General features: G+C 65.2%; 1 protein-coding gene across 2 annotated transcripts; it reads right to left on the reverse strand.

Annotated features, from left to right (window-relative positions):
- Positions 1 to 4,078: 4,078 nt before the first annotated feature.
- On the reverse strand, positions 4,079 to 15,000 carry SHROOM4 (shroom family member 4). Of its 2 annotated transcripts, none has more exons than XM_086619763.1 (10): positions 14,875 to 15,000; positions 11,345 to 11,496; positions 10,051 to 10,182; positions 7,610 to 9,585; positions 7,316 to 7,382; positions 6,299 to 6,898; positions 5,655 to 6,077; positions 5,386 to 5,572; positions 4,427 to 4,699; positions 4,079 to 4,348 (listed from the first exon to the last, which is right to left on the reverse strand). In XM_086619763.1, the coding sequence occupies exons 1-10, from the start codon at positions 14,998 to 15,000 to the stop codon at positions 4,079 to 4,081; spliced, it is 4,206 nt and encodes a 1,401-aa protein (XP_086475889.1). The 2 variants fall into 2 exon arrangements, with proteins under 2 accessions (XP_086475889.1, XP_086475890.1); XM_086619764.1 differs by having other exon boundaries at positions 7,316 to 7,377; positions 7,608 to 9,585.
- Positions 15,001 to 18,491: the final 3,491 nt, after the last annotated feature.

The following is an 18,491-nucleotide window of genomic DNA, read 5'->3' on the forward strand; positions in this document are numbered from 1 at the left end:
CCACAAAATGGAGCAGAGGGCTTGAACACCTCTCCTATGAGGAAAGGCTGAGAGAGTTGGGGCTGTTCAGCCTGGAGAAGAGAAGTGTCTGCAGGGAGGCCTTACTGGGGCATTTCAATATATAAACATGGCTTCTAAGAAAGATGGAGACAGCCTTTGTACCAAGGCCTGTAGTGACAGGACAAGGGGCAATGGTTTTAAACCGAAAGGGGGTACATTTAGGTTGGACATAAGGAAAAAATGTTTTTCGATGAGGTAGTGAAACACTGTAGCAGGTTCCCCAGAGAAACTGTGGGTACCCTATCCCTGGAAGTGTCCAAGGTCAGGTCAGACGGGGCTTTGAACAACCTGATCTAGTGAAAGATGCCCATGGCAGGAGGGTTGGAGTAGGTGGTCTTCAAAGGTGTCTGCCAATCTAAACTGTTTTGTGATTCTATGGTGCGCATGCATGCAAACACCCCACAAAGGTGTATTTGTTTAGGAACATGCTCCAGAGTGTGCGTATGGAGCTGACGCGCAACTATACATACGCTGGGGTGTGCCCCCAAACACACCACTGGGAGGGAGAGACGGGCTGGTCCTGCTTTCCACTCTGTAGTGTGTACAGGGCCCCAGCCCCGCAGCATGGGATGCCGTGGCCCCTCAGTGCCCAGCCCTCACCTGCTGCTGCTCTGGGACTCCCATGCTGGCAGCTAGCCAGGCCCAGACAAGAGTCTCACATCCCTCTAAACTGCAACCCACCTGCTGTGGTGGGCCATGCCTGGGGCAGGGGGCCTGAGGCTCCCTTGTCCCTCACCTTGTTTGTGGCTTTGCCCTTTGGGTTGTAATAAGTGGGGGCCGGGGGGGAGGTACGGAGACAGACACTGCTGCAGGGTTCGGACCTCCATGTTTTGGGACTCTCTGTTTCCCACGTGGGGTAGGGGACCCAGGGGAGGTTTTCTCATTGAAGCATCCCTACCCATCACGACATCCTCCTCCTCCTGCCCAAGCTCCTGTTCCCTGAGGACCAGGGCTCCAGGATATGGAGGAAGGACTGAGGATCTGTAAAATGGAGAGATTATAGTGATGGGGAGACAGACAACAGTACCAGGGTCTACCTCAGCCTGTCAGGGTCCTGTCTGTACCTTTGGGAGACCCAGGAGCCCTGCATGCTACAATAAGCTACATGATGGCCTACAGCTCCCACACAGAGATCCACAGGATCCCCAACTCCATCGCCACATCCAGCACAGGCAATGAGGGCCCTGGTACCCAGCATCCTGGTCATGCTCCCTGTGCCCTGGGTCCACAGTTCTGGCTGGAGGGGCAAGCGGGTCTCGAATGGGCCACGGGGCACAGACACATGCATGCATGCATCCCCCTCTCCGTGTGCCTGCAGTTATCACTATGCCTGGGCTTATACAAGTGGCCCTGCCCATGCACACATACACACATTGACCCACACGTGCACACATTCACCCATGTGCACTTACCTGTCTGTGCATTTGCTCACCTGTGTGTGCACACACATGCATGCATCCATTCACATGTGCATATCACACATATGTGGACACGTTCACTCTTGTATGTTCAGCTGCATGTACAGTCACTCGCCACTGCTGCTTGTGCTCCCCGACACAAGGTGGTGGTCCTACCTGTGTACGTGTGCTCACACGCACAGTGTGTACTCACCTATGTGTGCTCACACGTGTGTGTGCATTCACCTGTGTGTGTGCATGTTCAGCTGTGTGTGCTTACACGTGTATGCCTGCATTCACCTGTGTGCATGTGTTCAGATGTGTGTGCACTGAAGTGCTTGTGCCTGTATTCCCCCATGCAGTCACATGCTCACGCTCCGCATGATTTCAGTCATTCATCTACATGCTCCCACGTGCGTGCATATGTTTATCCCAGTGTGTGCTCACATACATTCACACACCCTCGCTTCTCTGCACATGTGCTCATCCGCATGTCCATGGGCTCACACGCAATCATCCTCCCGTGTTTCCGTGCCAACGTGCGTGTGCACATGCTCCCACACGTGTGCACGCACCCACCGATGCGCGCCCGTGCCCACCCGCACGTGCGTGTGCTCACACACCCGCGCTCGTGCACCCACACGCGTGTGCAGTGCCCACCCGTCCGGCCCACGCGTGCCTGTGCTCACGCACTGGTGCCACCCAGCGGCCGGCGCTGCTCTCGCATCACGGCGCACCAGGCCGTGCCCACCCACGCCACCCTGCCGTGCTGGGGTGAACCAGAGTATCCTGGAGCGAGCTCCGCCGCAGCACCACACCATCCCCTCCTCAGCACTGCCACCCCTACTGGGCTACCCTCTCCCCAGTACCACCCTAAACATTCCGGCAGCGGTGCTGTGGCTGTGAGTGCCAGGTACAACTCTACAACCGCCACCCAAGTGCTGCGTCCCCTCCATAGGCCCGTGGGGAGGGGGTCTAGGCACTGCCCCCTGCCTAGATGCAGAGGGCTCCTCTGCCCATGGCTGCAGCCCAGAAGCCTGCAGTGCCACTGGAGCATTTGGATCCCAAGAGCTTGCCAGGGTTTGGCTCACCCCAGCTGGAACATTCCCCCTACAGTGGGCACCTGCCAGCCCTGGCACCACTGGCTGGAAACACAGTGACAAACCACACGAGACACGACTCAGACAGTTGTGCAGCTGCTACTGCTGCTGCTCCTTTAGTGTGAGAGAGGCACAACGGCACACAGCAAGGCATGGGCCCTGGCACCCTCCCCCAGCACAGCCACCTGCTGAGGGCTGCCAGTTTCCCCTGAGAGCAGCATGTCCTCTAGCTCCCAATGGGTGCAGTCTTTGGTCCTAGCAGTGTCCACAGGCAAGCATGGGGTGCAGTTGAGATGGGGGGGCATTCAGGGACCCCGCTCCTGCCAGGCACCGTCCCAGGGTACGGCCAGTTAGGTGTGGGGTGTAGTGTTCAATGGGCTGGGTGGGTGGGAGGGGGATGACATGGACACAGGGGGACCACCCACACACAGGGGCTGCTGCGGTGCCGAGCAGGCAGGCATGGGCACTGCCTGCACCCTGGGGCTGTGGCCACCCCCCACTGGAGCTCACCCTGCCTCCCCAAAATGCTCCCCCGCCTCAATCCCAAGCTGCTGCCAGTTGCATGAAACCCCTGTGCAAAATCAGCATCGAGGTGCCTGTCCGTCCCGTGGGGACAGATGAACAGCAGCTGGGCAGCAGGGTTACCCAGGCTGAGATCTAAGTGCTATTTGGGGTTGCAGTGGCACAGAGGATGGGGATGGGTGCCCCGTTTCATCCTTAGCATGGTTTTTCCTCTATTAATCCCTCCTCGTGCTGGGGCAGAGGCTGGAAACAAGGGCTGGATGAGGCCAGGTGGTCCTTGTGCCCACAGCACTGATGGCAGAGGGTACCCAGAGCCCCCAGTCTACTGCTCCCAGCTCCCCACCCTCTGGCAGGGCACTGTCGCAGCGGCACTCACTGCAGTGTCCCCCAGGAGAGGGGTGCACAGCGCCCACCAGCACCTGCCTCGGCCCCCTGCAGTGCAGCACCTCGGGGTGGCAGGGAACGCGTTAAGGACCCGCTGGCCACAGCCATTGTTTCGGACACAATGGAGAGGAAGAGGATGTCGGGGGCTGAAATTCCTCCAGCTCCCACCGGACAGATGGATAGAGTTGGACAAAGAGACATAATGGAGGGTGAGGATGGTTTAACCCTTTCAGGTGCTGCATGGGGATGCCCCAGGGCAGCCACTGGGGTGTTTAAGGCACACGGTGCAGCACCAGCTGTCGGACAGGCACTTGTGTCCAGGACAAGGTGGAGGGATCCTCGTGGGCACAGAAAGACCTGGGGAGGTGCGGGAGGATCTCCCCATCTGGTCCTGCTGGGCCACAGAGTCCTGGGTGGCCACAGAGCCCAGGGCAGTTCTGCGGCATGACCCTCCCCTGCCAGGGCCTGGACTGGCACCCTCTCCCCTGCTCGGTAATACGGAAAAATAAATAAAAGGCAGGGGCAGGACAGATGGACTGACGCAGGGAAGAGCCCCCAGGCATGTGCTTTGGCAGCAAGCTGGGGTCATGGCCATGGGGGAGGCTGGGCAGGGGGCTAGCAGCCCTTGGGGGCCTGGCCGAGGCTCTCACGCAGGCAGCGGAGCTGCTCCTGGCCCAGCTTGATCTTCTCCTCCAGCTCCCGCTGCTCAGCAATAAGGGCTGACTTCATTTTGACGAAGTGCTGGTAGTCCTGCAGGTGCTCGGCCGGCAGGTACCGCGCCACCATGGCACCCACGGCCTCTTCCCGCCGCCCCACGTGCTCCTTCAGCTCCTTGGCATCCTCCAGCTGCGCCACCAGCAGCCGCTGCTTCTCCCGCAGGGCTACCTGTGGGTGAGACAGGTGGCTTTGGCAGGGGGTCCCGTGCCCCGACACCCTGCGGGTGCCTCCCTGCCCTGTGCCCACCTTGTCCTCGGTGGGGGCATGCGGCCCCAGGCTTCCCAGGGCAGTCTCCACTCGGGCCAGGCGCCCCGAAAGGGAGAGCAGGAGGTTGACCACTTTGTCCAGGTCACCCACGAAGAGGCGGTACTTGTCGAACTCCCCCGGGGTGCAGAGGGCTTGCAGGCGGGCAGCCACATCCTCACCCAGAGCCCCATTGGCACTAATGTCCTCCTGCAGCCCCCGCTGTGCCTCCCGTAGCACCGCCAGCTTGCGGCTTAGACTCTCAATCAGCTGCAGCTGCCAGAGGAAAGGGGTCAGGGGCAACTGGGGCCACCCCCCATTGGGACTGGGGGACTGGCGAATGGGTGCATGTGTGCCACACTGCACTGGGCCCCACAGACCAGGAGCATCTGGCAATGCCCCTGGTTCCCATACATTATCAGCAACGCCCCCAGTCCCCGCAAGCGTCTGGCAATGTCTCAGACCCCATGAGCGCATAGCAATGTCCTCACTCCTTGTGCGCACCCAGTGATGCCCCTAGTCCCCGCAAGCATCCAGCGATGCCACTGGTCTCTATGAGCGTCCGTCAACCTCCCAGTCTCTGCAAGTCCTGAGCAATGCCCCAGGTTCCCATGAGCATCTGGTGACCCTCCCAGGCCCTGCAAGCACCCGACAATGCCCCTGGTCCTCACAAGCATGTGACAATGTCCCAGCCTCTGTGAGCATCCAGCAGTGCCCCTGGTCTCTGCGATCACTCAGCAATGTCCCTGGTCCCCATAAGCATCCAGTGATGCCCTTGGTTCCCATGAGCACCCAATGATGCATCGGTCCCCATGAGCATCCAGTGGTGCCCCTGGTTCCCATGAGCGCCCAATGATGCACCTGTCCCCATGAGCGTCCGGCAATGCCTTCGGTCCCTGCAAGCATCTGTTGATGGCAGTGCGGAACCCTGAGGGCATCATCCCCACCAGCGCCCGCTTTACCTTCTTCTCCACCAGCTCGCGATCCACCTCCTCCTCCTCCTCCTCCAAGCTCCCCTCCACCATCTCTGGAAGCTCCTTCACCTTGCTGAGGGGCTCGGCTTTGCCCACTGTTGCGACGTAATACACCGGGTAGGAGGTGGAGCTGGCAGTGCTCCCAGGGGGCAGCGAGATAGGCTCGAAGCCCTGCCTGCAGAGACAGAGGCTCAGCACCAGGGGTGGCGGGCTGCAGCCGGGCCTCAGCACGGTGCCCGGTGCCACACCAGCCCTACCTGTCCTGTGCCAGGGCTTCCAGGTGCCAGTCCTGTTGGAAATGCTCCCGCCAGGCCTGCCGCTCCCCCACCACCAGCGGCTCGCCCATTGCCTCAGTGGCAGTGTTGAGGGGGGCCAAGGGGGCAAGGATACCAGCCAGGGAGTGGTCCGTGCCCGTCACGTCCCACAGCAGCTCCTCTGAGTCTACGCGGTGGGGCTGGGGTCGGTCCCCCTGGTAGCTCGCCTCCTCCACTGCTCCGGGGCTGGACTGGGGTGCCACCGGGGTGGCAGGGCTGGGGCCACCACGCAGGGGCAGAGAGCACTCACGCACCCCACGGGGGCTGGTCCAGCTCTGCTCCTGCTTCCAGTCAAGCCTTTGGTGCTGCTCCTCCATCTCCCAGGTGTGCTTTGCCTTCGGCTGCTCCTCCCCAGCCCCAGCCGCCCTGCCAACACCCACCCAGGGGCACCCACATCAGTTCTCCCATCTGCCCGTGGGGGATAGGGACACGCAGGGCCATGCCAATCCCAAGGAAAGAGGTCAGAGATGCCCACCTCCCCGAGAAAACCCCACAGCCCACTACAAGGGGTGGATTAGGAGGCTCTGACGCAGTGCTCAAAGGGCAACGCAGCCCCACTCCCACCCCCACGCCACGGCAGCACTTGCCTGCTAATCTCAGCACTACCAGCATCAGCCTCGGGAGTCCTGCGGAGCGATCCAGCGGGCTCGGGTCGGCGCCAGGCGCTCAGTGGGGCCGGGGGGCGAGCGGCATGCCCCCGGGACCGGCCCCCTCGCTCACCGGTGAGGCTCTGCGACCGCTCGCGCATGGCCTCGCTGATGCTGCGGGTCAGCACCGGGGTCGCAGTGAAGGTAGAGCCGTGCCCAGAACCATCTGGCAGGCGCTGGGATGTCCGGCGCTGCCTGTACTTCTCCCAGTTGGGGGGAGGTGGGCGAGGAGGTGGGGGACCCTTCTTTTTCAGGACACCAGGTGGGTCCAGCTTGGCACGAAGAAGGTCCCTCCGGTCGCAGCCCCGAGGGCTGGCGGGCTCCAGGTTGAGGTGGCTCTCGGAGAACGCTCTGCCCCGCAGCGGGTGGTGCAGGGAGTCCGGGGGGCTCTCAGGGGAGCGGGTCAGGTGGTCACCATCCCATGAGAGGTCATGTGTAGATGTGGCCCGGTAGCAGGGCAGCCACTCTGGCTCGGTGCTCTCAAAGCAGGGGCGGAAGGGGCTGAGCCTCGGGAAGCCTGGCTGGTGATGGGAGAGCTCACTGTGGAGAGAAAGGGGCACCCATCCCCATGAGACAGTCACCCCCTGCCAGCAGCTCATGCCCACCCCTGCCTCAGTTTCCCCAGCTGGAGTCACCCAGCCTAGCTGGTGGGGGAAGCCCAGGCTCTCCTGGTGCCCCAGCACTGGGCACAGCCCCCCAGAGATGCCCTCAGCCCACTGGGGATGGGTAAGGAGGGACCCACCCCACTACGGGCACCTCCTCGCAACCCCAGGCCCCACTTGCCCAAGGTGGCACATACCTCCACTTCACAGGGCACAGTGCGGCTGTGGTGAGGGCATTAAGGGAGCTGCTTTGTACATCACCAACCAAAATCACAGCAGTCCCCACACCTCACTGGCAGAGGTCCCCACCGAATGGCACGCACATCCCGCACCGCAGCACCCAGCGTGGGCTCACCTGATGGACTGGCTCACTTTCCTGGTTATTGCTGGCGGTTCCCACTCATCCAGAGGAAATTCCTGCACGGGGGAAGGAGAGAGGGTGTGAAAGGAGGGTCAGCACTCCCCTTTCCAGCACCCAGGCTCCCCAGCACCCCCTGACCCATCCCCGTCCAAGCGCAGTAGGCATGCAGGGGGCCTGTGGGGCACCCGGTGGGTGCAGCACTCCCCACCCCAGTCCAGGATTACGCTCTGAGGGTGCAGGGTGGTGCCAGTGCTGCTCTCAGCACAGTCCGGGGGGGCTCACTCACCGGGGCGAAGGCTCTCCGGGGGGGACAGGCATCAGTCTCTTCCCGCCCAGGGCGGGGGGCTGGGCAGCAGCAGTCAGGGCAGCGCGCCCAGGGCTGGGGGTGGCAGCGGCAGGTGTGGCCACGGGCAAGCAGAGCGGGGCACAGGTCTCCCCCACAGTAACGGCAGGGCTCGGGGCGCAAGGGACCCCCGTAGGGGTAGGAGAAGCCCCGAAGATACTCCAGCTCCCCTGGCCTCCCCAGTGGCTTGTAGCAGGGGGGCTGCTCCCGGCAGCACTCGGCATAGGGGCTGGCGGAGCCGGGCCGGCGGGGCGACGGGGAGCTGTACGGCTGGTCCACAGAGAGGCGGTGGGTGTCCCGGCGCTCGGGGCTAGGGGGCTGGAAGACATCAGCATCACCCACCAGCGGCTTGCCATGCCGGGGCAGCACTGGCCGGCTGCTCTCCTCGAAGAACCGGCGGCGGTCAGCGAAGGGCAGGAGGACGGCCTCGTCGCTGCCCCGTGGCGGGGAGCTGGGGGCCGCTGGTCCCTGGCCATAGCCCTCTGGCTTGCCAGGGCTGGGCAAGCGCTGCTGCTGCAGCTTGCGCTCTGGGGACCAGCGCCAGCGGCCCCGGCCTGTTGGCACCACCTGCTCAGAGGACAGGGGCCCTGTGGGGACTGGCAGTGGGTCGGGGGGGGCGATGCCTCGGTCCCCTGCAGGGCCAGGGTTCCTGCCGTCCTCACTCTGCGTAGGGCTGAGGCGCTCGGCCGGGGCACGCGGTCCCTCCGCCGGCACGCTGCCCTCAGGGGACTCGTCCGCCTCCTCCACCGGCTCCTCGCCAGGCAGCGGGGTGCTGGGACCCCGGCTCTTCTGCAGCTGGGCCTTGCGCCGCTGGATCTCATTGCGCAGGCTGGTGGCGAAGCGGTCGCTGCGGCGGCGCATCTGAGCAGAGCGGTGAGGAGGACCCCCCGCCCGACGGCCCCCCGCCCGACTCTCCTCCTCCATCGGCCCCTCGGTGCCGCGCACCAGGCTGGCCCCCTGCCCGTCCTGCCCACAGGCTCGCTGTGGCTTGGGACAGCAGTGGCAGGGTGGCAAGCGGTGGCATGGCTCTGGATAGAGCGGGGTGTCCCGGGCGGCCCCCATGGCTGCTGGCCGGCTGCCCTCAGGGTGCAGAGGGGAAAGGGTCCAGTGGTGCCCGTCGGGGGCTGGTGAGGCTCGCCCACTGCCAGCGCCCACCTGGAGGGAGCGGAGCTGGGAGGCCAGCAGCTGCTCAGGAGCACTGTGCCGGTGTGGTGCGTGACCCTTGAGGGGGGAGAGCAGCAGGCTGTCACCTGCCACCACAGAACCCGGCAGTTGGTGCACGCCGCCATCCGGGTAGAGCTGGTTGCCAGACTCTGTACTGTCCCCCAGGATGGGCTCGGCTGGGCACCGGTCCGGCTGAGAGCTCAGCATGTAATACTGGTCAGCAGAGAGACGGTCCTTCGCGGAGTATGGTGCTGGCTTCCTCCTGCCCACTGCCTCCCCGTCCCGCTGGCAGAGGAAGGTGTCAGAGATCCACCGGCCCTTGGCATGCAGCATGTCTGCTGACACCCAGCGCCTGTCCCCTCCACTGGCTGGGGCTGCCCGCAGGCTGTCCCTCCTGACAGGGGGCTGGGGGGGCACAGGCGCACGCCAGGCCTCGGGGTGCTGGCTGGTGGACAGCTCGGCCCCCGTGGTCAGGTAGCGCCCGTCAGGGTGCTTGCAGGAGCCTGGGACACCAGAGTCGGCAGAGGCGGCCTCCTCGGGGCGCAGGGAAAGGGCGCAGTCTGAGGCGATGGAGCTGGCGGAGAAGGAGCTGTAGGCCGAGTCCCGCTTGCTGTGGTATGTGCCCTGGTCAACGGGTGAGGGGTCCCCTTCATAGCAGGCCTGGCCAGGCTGGTCCAGGCTCTCCATGCTCCCGATGGAGCTGCTCCGGTCGGTGCTGCAGTGCCGGGACAGCTGGTTCCACTGCAGGGACAGCTCGCTGGCCCCGGCCCCATGCCGGCGTTAGGGGCGCCTGCCGCCCCCCATCCCCCTTTCTCCCAGCCCCCCCCACCCTCCCTGGGACAGGGGGCACGGGCTGGCACAGCCTCAGCCTGCCGCTCGCACCCTCGGCTGCCCCGGCGCTGCCAGGGGGAGCAGGCGTGGGGACACAGAGTGGGCACGCCTGCGGCCACTTGGGACCAGCTCTGGCGGGGGGAAACGGGACTGGGCAGTTCCTGGCCGGCTCCAGCAGAGCCACCGCCCCTTCCTGCCGGGAGCCTGCGAGTAAACAGGCAGGGAAAGGGCAGTGTGGCGGCAGGACGCGGGGGGATGCCCGACAGCGGCGTGGGATAAGCGGGGAGCACCCACCCAACACACTCCCGCCCCGACCCAAGCAAGTGCCCCGTCCACCCCATCCGCCTTCATGGTCCCTTGGGTGCCCCTGGGGGTGGGTCAGGGGTCTCACCTGACATCACACCCCGCGGGCCAGGAGAGGCTGAAGGAATCGGAGGAGCAGTGCATGGCAGGGGCGTCGGAGCGGCTTTCGGAGAGCTTGGCCACGTGCCAGGAATGGGGCCGGAGGATGGGCACACTCCTCCTGCCAAGAGCAACAGCAGGAGAGGACAAGAATGGGGAGGAAGCCGGGCCGAGGAACCGGGGCTGAAGTCACTTCCTATAGGGCTTCCTGTCCCCCCCAGGCCAGCGCCCGCCCAAGGGGGACAGTGGTAAGGAGGGTCCAGCCCTGCCAGCACCTGGAACTGGGCAGGGGGATCCCACAATTCCCCCTGCCACTGCCGGGGCCCCCCTGCCTGCAGCGTCCCTGCTGGCAGCATCAACAGGGGACCAAGGACGTGGCTCCAGCAGAGCCCACAGGCAATTCTGTACTGGACTACTGGACGGACTCCGAAGGCATGCCAAAGGACCCTGAGGCCACATCTGTGTCCCCATCACAAGCCTGACCTTCACCCCTTGTTCCTTGGTCTCAGCATCTGCAGCAAGCACCGGACACATTGCGTCCCCAGGGAGAGGTCCTGTGCCAGAACCTGTACCACTCCCTGTGCCAGGCAGCCGGGAGGGTCTTCAGTCCCCCCAGCGCATGCAAGCAGCTATGTCCAGTGCCACGGCACAGACATGTGGACAGATGCCACCTCCTGTACCCTCCACGTGCCTGGTGCTGCCCCAGCATCTGCCAGGTGGTTAGGGAGGGTGACAGGGACGAGCTGCAGAGTCAGCACAGGGATCCCTCCCCACCCAGAGCCCCCAGACTCACCATGGATGATGCTGAGCCTCGGCACAGCCCCAGCACCCCCTGCCCCGTGGGCAGTGCCCTGCACCACCCCAGCCTCTGCTGCTGGAGCTGGAGCCCCGTCAGGATGCAGCCAGGGAGTGGATGCGGGTCGTGGCGGGGGGACTGCAGGGCCCTGCCCTGCCTCTCCTTCCTTTCCCAGACAGGCAGCAGGCAGGCAAGCAGGAAGGGAGAGGAGCGGCTACACTCAAGGATACCGCCCAGCAAGGGGGTGGCGAGCCTGCCGCACTGCCCCAGCTCTGCTGGCCACACACTGGCCTGGGGAACCTCCACCCACCACGGAGTGCTGGCAGCCATGGTAGGGCTGTCCCCTACCCCATCCCAGCACGAGGCACATCCAGGCTGCAGACAGGGGCACTTCCAGGCTCCCACCAGTCCCCCAGGCAGGTGATGCCCCCCAGCATAGGTGCCACTGCCCCCCCCTCCCCTCCCCCCCACCCGCAGCGCTGCCAACCTGCGGACAATCATCTTCAGGGTGCGGTAGGAGCCCTTGATGAGGATCAGGGCCTCCTGGCGGGACCCATACAGTGGTGTCCCGCTGATGTTCACCAGCTCATCGCCCGGCTGCAGCCGGCGGGACAGTGCAGCCTTGCCCCCATCCTCCACCTGGGCAACAGAGAGGGGCGTCAAGGGGAGCACAGTGCCCCAGAACACCCCGAGGGATGTGCTGCTGCCACTGAGCGCCAGGGGCGAATCTGTGGCACGGGGCTCCCCCCCGCCCCGGTCACATGAATTTCTGAGCAAGGAAAGGGCATTGGGGAGGGAGGGAGGGAGAAGAAAAAATGTCCTGTCCCAGCAGATTCCCCTGCAGGCATGGGCAGCACAAGGGCCCTTTGTCCAGTGCGGATGCCAGCCCCCTGCTGCTGCTCGAAGCCCCACATCAGTCCTGCACGGGCACCCACTGTTATTTTGATGACCAAAGGATGTCATCATGCCTTGTGGGCCAAGGGAAGCCAACAGCAGGGGAAGTGTTGACCTGTGCCCGGCCCTGGCACAGGCCCATCCCATCCTGGCACCCACAGCTGAAACGAGCCTGGTACCTTGTACCACTGTGGCTTCGAAGACACAGGTTCATGGTGCTGCCAGCACAGAGGGGCCCCAGCCCAACCTCTCTGCCCCAGCAGGTAGGTGCAGTACAGGCAGCCCTGGGACGAGCAGTGCCCAGCTGGAGCAGGCAGAGTGCCCAGTGCTGATGCTCATTTCTGCCCATTCTGCCGCTCCCAACAGCCAGGCATCGCCATGTTCAGCCCATCACACCGCAGGGCTGGCAAGTGATGCTGGCTGCTGGGTTGCGCAGTGGCACAGGGCGTGCAGGCGCGTGGGGCAGGATCTGGGATGCCTCGTGCCCCCATGCCTGGCATGAATGTGGAGCCTGACCTGGTCAGACTCTACAGCCACCCTGCAGGGTGACAGGCAGAGGTGACCTGGTCCTGTGCCAGGGCTTCTGCGCCCACCCTGCCCATGGGCTTATCATCCTGCCCTGCTGCTCCCGGCCCGGCAGAGGAACAAGCTCTGCCCGTAGTGCCTGCAGTGCTGTCTCTGCCGCTGAGCCTGGGTGGCAGCCAGGCCTCGGCGCCAGGGGCCACTCACAGCTCCCCAGCAGGCCAGCCACCATGCACGTGCCCCTGGGCACCCCTTCCCAGCCCTGGTGCCTGGCAGGACTCAGGGAGCATTCCCTGCCCATGGGCAACATGGCACCTGGGGAGCCAGGCAGGGGCAGCCAGACCTCCTGCCCAGGCCGGCACTGTCCCATGGCTCTACCTGGCACAGCTCTACCCAGTGCCCCACAGCTCTCCCATTTTTTCAGGGACCTGGGGATTGCAGTGCCATGCCCAGGCTGGGCACAGCCTGATGCACCTGCCTGTGTAGGCAGGCTGCCCTCCCACCCAGGAGTCGGCTGTGGGGCTGCCTTCCTGGCATGGGCCCCAGCTGCCTGCAAGGGCTTCCAGTCCCATCAAACACCCACTGAGCAGCTGGATTCAAACCCTGCCACGCCACTGCCCACCACCCGGCAGCTCCAGCAGAGCAGGCAGGCAGGGCAGGCTGCACCATGACCCCAGTCCTCTGTGGCACCTCCATGTGCCCACCCCATCCTGCCTGCCGCTGCCAAGGGGCTGAGTCAGTGGTGACACATACTCCCCCCCAGTGCTGGACACTGCTGGGGCTGCACCCACGTCTGGGCCACCACATGTGCTGGGACGGACATGGCCCAGCCCTGGCATCGCTCACCAGGAGCTAAATCTGGCACAAACAGCCCCTTGTTCTGCCTTTGCCACCAGTGAACTAAGTGCTGGCAGCCAAACTCCACTGCCTGCTGCCCTGACTTGCTGGGCCAGCCCCCCATGGCACTTTGTCGACACCACCCCTGGTGTTCACTCTGGCCTCTAATGGTGGGCATCAGCTGACTCACAGGAATATCTGGTGCCCCAGGAGAGACTTGTCTTAGAAGGAGTCACAGCCTTGGCAGTGTCCAAGCTGTGGCCACCCTGCCCCAAACAGACCTCCCTCCTTGCCCACGATGCGCCTAGGGGGGCCTGTGCCGAGGGCTGCTCAGCAGCCCCACCAGAGCCCACGCCAGCCGAGCCATGAGACTCTGCCACAGGAAGGGATCCCAACCGGAGCGGGCTCAGAGGCCAAACTGTTTCACTAAGCGCCAGGAGCCCCTTCCCCTTTCCGGCCCGGGGCCTCCCGCACCGCAGGCAGGAGCTGCCCCCTCCCCACACACCTCGGCCGGCCGCAGCGGCGGAGCGGGTGCCCCGGGGGACCCTCCCCTGAATGCACAGAGCGCTGGAACAAGCCCCCTTTGTCTGCAGAGCACACGCGGTGACGGCGGCCCGGCCGAAGGAGCGCAGGGGCCGGCACCCCCCGGCCCGCAATGACCCCCCCCCCCGCCTCGTTCTCAGCAGCAGTGGGGAACGTCCCCGCGCCCCTCCTCCAGCACCCGGCAGACCCACCGGGATCCACTGCCCCGAGGCTCGGCAGCGAGTCAGAGGGCGGGCAGCGGCCCCTCGGCTCCTGGCAGAGCCCCGGCACTCGCCCGCCGGCGGTGCCACCCCGGGGCGCAGGGCAGGGACCAGAGCCACTTTTCCAGCTCCCCCAGCCAGACCACGCTGCCTGCGTCCCGGCGCAGGGCGTGGATGGCCCTGGGGGGGGCAGGCAGCCCGGCTTGGGGCACGGAGGCAGCCCCGGGGCCGCTGCACAGCCCGGCCCGCCAGCACCCTGGCCCCGGTAGGACGGTGGCACCGGACGGGTGGGCAGCCAAACCTCCCGGCGAAAGGGGCTCGGCCGCGCTCCGCAGGGGCATGAGATACTGGGGCACCCACGGCTGCTGCCTGGCTCCCAGCGAGTATCCCAGGAGGGCGATGCCCCGGCGGGGCCACGGGAATCGGTGACCCCCTGAGTGGCGGGACGTCGCAGCCGTGGGGCCGCACTCTCGGTCTCCGCGCTCCCGGCTGCAGAAGGGACCCGGGAGGCCGGGCCCCGCGCCTCTCCCGCCAGGTACCGCACCTCGACACCCGCCCGCTGTCCCAGGCACGGCCCTACCCGGGCGTTTTGGGGGTGCCGGGACGGGGCGGACTCCCGTCCCTCCCACCGTGGTCCCCAACGTCCCCGCAAAGCCCGGTCCCGGGGGTGCCCGAGTACACGAAGGGGGGGCTGCTGCCCCCGCCGCCAGCCCAACGGATGTGCCGGAGGAATTTCTTCCTGTCGCCGGGCCCGGACTGTCCCTCCGCCCCCTCGGCCCCCACGGCCCCCGCTCCCACTCTCCCTCGCGGCTCGAGGTGGCGGGTCGCGAGGGGACGTGGGCACGGTGACCGCCAGGGCCCCGCCCCACGGCGCCGGGACACGCGACCCTACTGCCGGGGCTCCCCACGCCCCCAGCGCCGCCGGTCACTGGGTGTCCCCCCCGCGCCCCGCCACGGGTCGGAGCACCCTCGCGGGGGGATGCCGAGGAGCCCCCGTGGGACCGCGTCCGGCGGCGCCTACCTTGGAGACGATGAGGGGCTCGCCGTGCTCCAGCCCGCCGCGCAGCGTGAAGCCCCAGGGCGCGCCCCCCTGCAGCTGCACATGCACGTACTGGGGGGCGCCGGGCCAGCCCTCGGCCCGCTCCATGACCGCTACCGCCTCATCCCGGCCCGGCCCGACCCAGCCCCGCACCGCGGAGGAAATGACACCCCCGCCCGCCTGGGCTGAGCGGCGCGGAGCCGAGCGGCGGGGCGGGGCCGGCCCGGCACCGGGGCCGATCCGCTGCCGCCAATGAGGTGAGGAGGGACGGCGGCAATCGGCACGGCGTGGCATGGCACGGCTCGGCTCAGCACGGCGCTGCTAGGCACAGCTTAGATTGGCACGACTCGGCTTAGCTCGACTGGGCACAGCACAGCTCGGCTCAGCATGGCGTGACACGGCTTGGCACAGCATAGCACAGCTCAGCTCGGCATGGCTAAGCTCAGCTAGGCACAACACATCTCGGCACAGCATGGCACAGCTTGCCTTGGCACGGCTCAGCCCAGTTCAGCACGGCCACAACACAGCTCAGCTTGGCACAACTCAGCTCAGCTCAGCACAGCATGGCACGGCTCAGCACAGCTCATCACAGCAAAGCTGATGGCATGCCTCAGCACACAATGGCACAGCACAGCACCGTACTACTCATCTCAGCTTGGCATGGCACAGGCTAGGCCCAGGGACCTTCAATGAGCTGCTTGGCTCATCTTGGCATAGCCCACCCAGCACGGTTTGACTCAGTCCATCTCAGCCCAGCATGGCATGTCATTGAGGGCTGGCACAGTTTAGTTCAGCACAGCACGGCGCAGCTCAGACCAGCACAATTTGGCTCAGCTCATCGAGGGATGGCAAGGAGGCCAGCATGGGTTGGCTGGCCCAGCATGGCTTAGCCCAGCATGGTTCGGTGCAGCTCAGCTGGGTTGGCTCAGCATGGAATGACACAGGACTGGCATTCAGTTCAGATCGGTACAGCATGGCATGGCCAGGGCCCTGACCTGTTTTGGCTCCACTTGGCCTGGCCCAGTTTCCATCAGTGTTCAGCTCATGTTGACATGGACAGGCAGGGCTGGCACGGTTTGGCTCAGCACAGCATGGTCTGGCTTAGCTTGGCCTAGCACAGTTCAGCACAGCACAACTTGGTTTGGCCTAGCACAGTATGGTGCCAGCAGGGACCAGCACCATTACGGTCAGCTTGGCACAGCTCAGCCTGGCATGACGGAGCGGTGTAGCCAGCAATTTGGCAGTGCTCACATGGGTGCAAGGGGGTCCCTGCTCGGGTGGCAGCGGGGTGGTGCAGCACCCGTCACAGCTCCTTGGGGCAGAAGGCTCCCCATGGCACCCCACCCTGGCAATCATGCTGACGCCCTGAGCCCCACTGCCTGTGGGCAAGCACGCGCTGCCGGCTCCTGTCTGGCCTGCCCGTTCCAGCCCCCACCCTGTCCTGCTGGGCATCCCCGGGCATGTGTGGCAGTATGGCTGCGCATCACCTCCGCCTTTCCCCCACCAGGTCCAGCAGAGGCTGCTGTGGCCTTTGGGGAAACAGGCAGGGGAAGGAGGTGGTGGGTGGCAGCTGGGGTTGGTGGGAGTGGATCAGCGTTGGTTCTCGGGGGAGCCCTGGAGTCCTGCTCCTCCCCTTCCCGCCCGGGGCCCCAGCTCTTACTCATCGCCTTCCCAGACAGCTCTGCCCTGCCAGCCATGCCCGCGGCCCTGGCTGCCTGCAGGCTGGGCGGGTGCAGCGCTGTGGCCCGGGAGGGTGGGCTTGCTGTGCTGGGCTGGCAAGCTACCCCTGGGATTGCTCAGCCTGGGCACAGGAAGGGTCCCTCGATTTTTTCTTGGCAGCTCCCGTCCGTGGCACCTGCCCTGAACCCTGCCTGTGCCCTGCCCAGCCCAGAACAGGCACCCCACCCTTCCACTGGGGAGTCCCAGGGCATGGGGACAGGGCGGTCCCTGGGCTGTTTGTGGCTCTGGAGGCCACCCAGCAGCAGTGCACATCCCTCCTTGCATGGTCTTAACGTGTCCACACCTCTCCCGACGCTCCCACTTTTCCCTATGGCTTTGCCATTCCCCTTGACTTCCCCTTTGCTGTGCCCCCCACTCATAGATGGCTCCTGCCATGCTTAGACTTTCCCCAGCCTGCACCAGGCTTGGCTGCCCCCCATGCCCTTTCCCAAATGAGTAACCAGAGCTGCCTGGCCAGGCGTGAGGGCTCTGTGCCCTGGCTTGTCACATGGCCCCACACCCCATTAAGCATCCCCCCCACCCCAGCAACCTCCCCATATGACCCTCCTGACCCTTATCGCTGTGCCCAGCTGGCACCAGGAAGGGTGGGCAGCACTGAGGCCAAGGCAGGCACCAACACAACACACTCCCCAACCACCCAGGGCAAGGCAGGCACCAACACAGTCCCCAGCTCCCTCCATGTCCCTCTGCCTGTATCAGTGGTTCCTAACCAGAGTGTCCACCCCTCCCAGCCCCCTCCATCCCAGCAGAAAAGCAGCAGTGTCCTACGGGGCTGGGCACTGTGCCAGGCGTTGTGCCAGGAGCCTGGGCTGCGGCTGCCTGCACTCGTCTCTGTGGTGCACCCACAGAGCCTGCCTCAGGCGAGCCCTACAGAGCCACACAGTGGCTCTGGGGCTGGGAGGCACTGTCCTCTGTAGGGGCAATGCCTCAAATGATACGTGCCAGCGAGAGGGTGGGCATCACCCTTGCAACCCCTCAGCCTTGGGCAGGTGCTGGCAGAAAGACCTCAGAGCCGAGACTGCCAAGCCCAGCGAAGCTGCAGGCATAGTGATGCCTGCAGCGTGGGTACCACTGGCTGACCCAGCCGCGCTCAGCACCGCCGGGCTGTGGGTCACTCTGCCCACCTGTGTGCCTCAGTGCCACAGTTCCTGGTCTAGATGCCCATCTCTCAGCTGGGGAAAGTGACGTACTGGGCAGCCTGGTTGTGCCACAGGGATGGTCTGCAAGCAGACCCCAGGCTCTGTGCCTGCTCTGGGCAGAGTGTACCAGCTTGCAGCAATGGACACAAAGGTGCTGACCCCCCTGCTGAAGAGTCGGCATGGGGCAGGGGGGAACTGGAGGGGCTCTCACGGCAGCGGAGCACCTCTCAGGCTCCAGCCCCCCTCCCGTGGGGCTTCTGGCCCTTTAAACCCTGATTGGGTCCATGCCTTTAAAATGGGCCCCGGGGGGCTGGGACCTCTTACCCCGCAGGAGGAGGCCGGCTAGGAGCAGGTGGGCTGAGCGAGCTGGTCCTCCCCACCCATCCCACTTCACTCCTCCCTCCACCCTACTCTCTTGCCCTGGCACTTTTACAGACCTTTGTAGCCAGGCTCCTGGCTGGCTGGTGTTGTCCCTAGACTGGGTTTTAGCCTAGAATTTGCACCCCTATTTGCATACAGAGCCCCCTCACCTTTCTGTTCCTGTGCTAAGCTGAAGCTGCTAGCATGGTTGTCCTGAATTGATAGCAGCTGGCAGCACCCTGGGGTCTCCTTTTGCTGGTGCCTGCGACCAGCTCTGCCTCTCTAGGGGGAGAAGCATGACTGCAGGCTCCCCCTAACCCTGCTGCCAGCCAGCCTCACCTTGCCCTGCTCACCCACCCC

This window comes from Tauraco erythrolophus, chromosome 13, assembly GCF_009769465.1.
Source record: "Tauraco erythrolophus isolate bTauEry1 chromosome 13, bTauEry1.pri, whole genome shotgun sequence".
Taxonomy (NCBI): Eukaryota; Metazoa; Chordata; class Aves; order Musophagiformes; family Musophagidae; genus Tauraco; species Tauraco erythrolophus.

What these genes read in the sequence shown, in the direction of transcription:
- SHROOM4 (XM_086619763.1), bottom strand. Translation starts at nt 15,000, where the DNA reads ATGGAGCGGGCCGAGGGCTGGCCCGGCGCCCCCCAGTACGTGCATGTG. An exon ending in CTGAAGATGATTGTCCGCAG is followed by an intron (nt 10,183 to 11,344) that starts GTTGGCAGCGCT and finishes TGCTCTTGGCAG; the next exon opens with GAGGAGTGTGCCCATCCTCC. An exon ending in GGTAGTGCTGAGATTAGCAG is followed by an intron (nt 6,078 to 6,298) that starts GCAAGTGCTGCC and finishes GGGTGTTGGCAG; the next exon opens with GGCGGCTGGGGCTGGGGAGG.